The 5,000-nt window shown below is 54.9% G+C and overlaps 1 protein-coding gene across 1 annotated transcript in view; it reads left to right on the top strand.

The window, feature by feature from the left end:
* Window positions 1–5,000, top strand: part of dip2a (disco-interacting protein 2 homolog A) — a gene marked incomplete at its 5' end in the record, with an annotated part of 134,772 nt that overhangs the window by 103,214 nt on the left and 26,558 nt on the right. Inside the window, 5 exons of the mRNA XM_084442996.1 lie at window positions 417–531; window positions 760–961; window positions 1,214–1,323; window positions 1,707–1,787; window positions 2,217–2,340. Coding sequence (XP_084299122.1) covers window positions 417–531; window positions 760–961; window positions 1,214–1,323; window positions 1,707–1,787; window positions 2,217–2,340 — 632 coding nt within the window. The remainder of the gene's footprint in view (window positions 1–416; window positions 532–759; window positions 962–1,213; window positions 1,324–1,706; window positions 1,788–2,216; window positions 2,341–5,000) is intronic.

Raw genomic sequence — 5,000 nt, 5'->3', positions numbered from 1 at the left:
CAAATCCTAAAAACTTGATTTACTGTGTTGTTGTTGTGTATCAGTGTTGTTGTTGTTGTTGTGTACAGGATAGCAGTGTCCTCCATCAGTGTGTTGTTGTTGTTGTTGTTGTGTACAGGATAGCAGTGTTCTCCATCAGTGTGTTGTTGTTGTTGTTGTATACAGGATAGCAGTGTTCTCTATCAGTGTGTTGTTGTTGTTGTTGTTGTTGTTGTATACAGGATAGCAGTGTTCTCCATCAGTGTGTTGTTGTTGTTGTTGTTGTTGTTGTTGTATACAGGATAGCAGTGTTCTCCATCAGTGTGTTGTTGTATCAGTGTGTTGTTGTTGTTGTTGTTGTTGTTGTGTACAGGATAGCAGTGTTCTCTATCAGTGTGTTGTTGTATCAGTGTTGTTGTTGTTGTTGTTGTGTACAGGATAGCCGTGTTCTCAGTAGCAGTGCTTCATGATGAGCGCATCGTGGTGGTGGCAGAGCAGAGACCCGACGCCTCCGAGGAGGACAGCTTCCAGTGGATGAGCCGTGTTCTACAGGTACACACACACACACACACACACACACACACACACACACACACACACACACATGCCTACACACACACACACACACACACACACACATATACACACACACACACACGGGGCACAGGGAGTGATCTCTATTCCCTACCCTGTCCCTCTCCCCTGTCTGTGTGTGTGTGCGTGTGTGTGTGTGTGTGTGTGTGTGTGTGTGTGTGTGTATGTGTGTGTGTGTGTGTACAGGCCATAGACAGCATCCACCAGGTGGGGGTGTACTGCCTGGCGCTGGTTCCCGCCAACACGCTGCCCAAGGCCCCGCTGGGGGGCATCCACATCTCCGAGACCAAGCAGCGCTTCCTGGAGGGCGCCCTGCACCCCTGCAACGTGCTCCTGTGCCCCCACACCTGCGTCACCAACCTGCCCAAACCACGCCAGAAACAGCCAGGTACCACAAGTTGGCTCAGGGTGGCCCTGTGTTGTAAAACAGGCAGCTCCAACCATGCATAGTGATTCATGTGATGAAATGTGTTCCTACAGCTTTTATAAGTCTTTTACTCTGTAATTAAAATGAAAAAAAAAGGTATAATAGCTGGTCTGATGATGATTGATTTGATTTGATTTGATTTGATTTGATTTGATTTGATTTGATTTGATTTGATTTGATTTGATTTGATTTGATTTGATTTGGTGGGGGCAGAGGTGGGTCCTGCTTCTATGATAGTGGGCAACCTGGTGGCGGGTAAGAGGATCGCCCAGGCGTGTGGCCGAGACGTGGCTCAGCTGGAGGACAATGACCAGGCACGTAAGGTAGATACCCCCTCCATCCCACCCCCCCCCCCCCTCCATCCCTCCATCCCACCACCCCACCACCCCCTTGGGCCCTGATCTGTGAGACACTACATGCATTCCATACCACCTCAACCAGACATTACCATGGATGCTAGTCATTCATTGGTTGAAAATCGCTATTACACAACTCTCTCAGCCACCCATTGGCCGGACATGCCACCTCACAGCACGCTCGTCTGATAGAACTCAGTCAGTGGTGTTGATTGCTCCATATGCTAGCGTGTGTGTGTGTGTGTGTGTGTGTGTGTGCGTGCGTGCGTGTGTGTGTGTGTGTGTGTGCGTGCGTGCGTGCGTGCGTGTGTGTGTCATCTTGACATCATGTGATCTCTTTTTTTCTCCAGTTCCTGTACATGCAGGATGTGCTGCAGTGGCGCGCCCAGGCCACGCCCGACCACCCTCTCTTCCTCGTGCTCAATGCCAAGGTACCGCTCCCTCTGACCCTGGCATGGTTTCTACATGCGTCAGGTATAACCTCTGACCTCTGACCCTGGCATGGTTTCTACATGCGTCAGGTATAACCTCTGCCCTCTGACCCTGGCATGGTTTCTACATGCGTCAGGTATAACCTCTGCCCTCTGACCCTGGCATGGTTTCTACATGCGTATAACCTGTGTGTCACCGGGTCGTTTGTCACGTCTGTTGCCGTGGTAAATGTACGGAAGTTACGTGTTTAAGGAGTTTTCAGTAGCCCTCAGTTTCAGTGAGATAATTTGTACGCCTAGCAAGCTTTTTGTGGTAGAATAAGGTTATTGAGATTGAGTGGAATCCATGTTGTTAACGTTGATGTTGTTGTTCATCGTTGTCGTCGTCATTGTTGTTGTTGTTGTTGTTGTTGTGTGACTGACCCACAGGGCACGGTGGCCAGCACAGCTTCCTGTCTGCAGTTGCACAAGCGGGCGGAGCGTGTTGCCGTGGCGCTGATGGATAAGGGCCGGCTCAACACCGGAGACCATGTGGCCCTGGTCTACCCCCCAGGTGAGACCCTAACCCTGACCCCTGACCCCCCAGGTTAGACCCTAACCCTGACCCCCCAGGTGAGACCCTGACCCCTGACCCCCCAGGTTAGACCCTAACCCTGACCCCTGACCCCCCAGGTGAGACCCTAACCCTGACCCCTGACCCCCCAGGTGAGACCCTAACCCTGACCCCTGACCCCCCAGGTGAGACCCTAACCCTGACCCCTGACCCCCCAGGTGAGACCCTAACCCTGACCCCCCAGGTTAGACCCTAACCCTGACCCCTGACCCCCCAGGTGAGACCCTAACCCTGACCCCTGACCCCTCAGGTCTAACCCTGACCCTAACCCCTGACCCCCCAGGTCTAACCCTGACCCTAACCCTGACCCCTGACCCCCCAGGTGAGACCCTAACCCTGACCCCTGACCCCCCAGGTGAGACCCTAACCCTGACCCCTGACCCCCCAGGTGAGACCCTAACCCTGACCCCTGACCCCCCAGGTCTAACCCTAACCCTGACCCCCCAGGTCTAACCCTTCTCATCACTATGGGATAGTGCAGTCCTGGTCTCCTCCTCATCTCTGAGGCTGGTCTCTCCTCCTCATCTCTGAGGCTGGTCTCTCCTCCTCATCTCTGAGGCTGGTCTCTCCTCCTCATCTCTGAGGCTGGTCTCCTCCTCATCTCTGAGGCTGGTCTCTCCTCCTCATCTCTGAGGCTGGTCTCTCCTCCTCATCTCTGAGGCTGGTCTCCTCCTCATCTCTGAGGCTGGTCTCTCCTCCTCATCTCTGAGGCTGGTCTCCTCCTCATCTCTGAGGCTGGTCTCTCCTCCTCATCTCTGAGGCTGGTCTCTCCTCCTCATCTCTGAGGCTGGTCTCTCCTCCTCATCTCTGAGGCTGGTCTCTCCTCCTCATCTCTGAGGCTGGTCTCCTCCTCCTCATCTCTGAGGCTGGTCTCCTCCTCCTCATCTCTGAGGCTGGTCTCTCCTCCTCATCTCTGAGGCTGGTCTCTCCTCATCTCTGAGGCTGGTCTCTCCTCCTCATCTCTGAGGCTGGTCTCTCCTCCTCATCTCTGAGGCTGGTCTCTCCTCCTCATCTCTGAGGCTGGTCTCCTCCTCATCTCTGAGGCTGGTCTCTCCTCATCTCTGAGGCTGGTCTCTCCTCATCTCTGAGGCTGGTCTCTCCTCATCTCTGAGGCTGGTCTCCTCCTCATCTCTGAGGCTGGTCTCTCCTCCTCATCTCTGAGGCTGGTCTCTCCTCCTCATCTCTGAGGCTGGTCTCTCCTCCTCATCTCTGAGGCTGGTCTCCTCCTCATCTCTGAGGCTGGTCTCTCCTCCTCATCTCTGAGGCTGGTCTCCTCCTCATCTCTGAGGCTGGTCTCTCCTCCTCATCTCTGAGGCTGGTCTCTCCTCATCTCTGAGGCTGGTCTCTCCTCCTCATCTCTGAGGCTGGTCTCTCCTCCTCATCATCTCTGAGGCTGGTCTCCTCCTCCTCATCTCTGAGGCTGGTCTCTCCTCCTCATCTCTGAGGCTGGTCTCCTCCTCCTCATCTCCTCCTCATCTCTGAGGCTGGTCTCTCCTCCTCATCTCTGAGGCTGGTCTCTCCTCCTCATCTCTGAGGCTGGTCTCCTCCTCCTCATCTCCTCCTCATCTCTGAGGCTGGTCTCTCCTCCTCATCTCTGAGGCTGGTCTCTCCTCCTCATCTCTGAGGCTGGTCTCTCCTCCTCATCTCTGAGGCTGGTCTCTCCTCCTCATCTCTGAGGCTGGTCTCTCCTCCTCATCTCTGAGGCTGGTCTCTCCTCCTCATCTCTGAGGCTGGTCTCTCCTCATCTCTGAGGCTGGTCTCTCCTCCTCATCTCTGAGGCTGGTCTCTCCTCCTCATCTCTGAGGCTGGTCTCTCCTCCTCATCTCTGAGGCTGGTCTCCTCCTCATCTCCTCCTCATCTCTGAGGCTGGTCTCTCCTCCTCATCTCTGAGGCTGGTCTCTCCTCCTCATCTCTGAGGCTGGTCTCCTCCTCATCTCTGAGGCTGGTCTCTCCTCCTCATCTCTGAGGCTGGTCTCTCCTCCTCATCTCTGAGGCTGGTCTCTCCTCCTCATCTCTGAGGCTGGTCTCTCCTCCTCATCTCTGAGGCTGGTCTCTCCTCCTCATCTCTGAGGCTGGTCTCTCCTCCTCATCTCTGAGGCTGGTCTCTCCTCCTCATCTCTGAGGCTGGTCTCTCCTCCTCATCTCTGAGGCTGGTCTCTCCTCCTCATCTCTGAGGCTGGTCTCTCCTCCTCATCTCTGAGGCTGGTCTCCTCCTCCTCATCTCTGAGGCTGGTCTCCTCCTCCTCATCTCTGAGGCTGGTCTCTCCTCCTCATCTCTGAGGCTGGTCTCTCCTCATCTCTGAGGCTGGTCTCTCCTCCTCATCTCTGAGGCTGGTCTCTCCTCCTCATCTCTGAGGCTGGTCTCTCCTCCTCATCTCTGAGGCTGGTCTCCTCCTCATCTCTGAGGCTGGTCTCTCCTCATCTCTGAGGCTGGTCTCTCCTCATCTCTGAGGCTGGTCTCTCCTCATCTCTGAGGCTGGTCTCCTCCTCATCTCTGAGGCTGGTCTCTCCTCCTCATCTCTGAGGCTGGTCTCTCCTCCTCATCTCTGAGGCTGGTCTCTCCTCCTCATCTCTGAGGCTGGTCTCCTCCTCATCTCTGA

The sequence above is a fragment of the Borostomias antarcticus genome (assembly GCF_949987555.1).
Source record: "Borostomias antarcticus genome assembly, chromosome: 9".
NCBI classification, from domain to species: Eukaryota; Metazoa; Chordata; class Actinopteri; order Stomiiformes; family Stomiidae; genus Borostomias; species Borostomias antarcticus.
The sequence above is the reverse complement of the archived record's forward strand: the minus strand, read 5'-3'. Positions and strand labels throughout refer to the sequence as shown.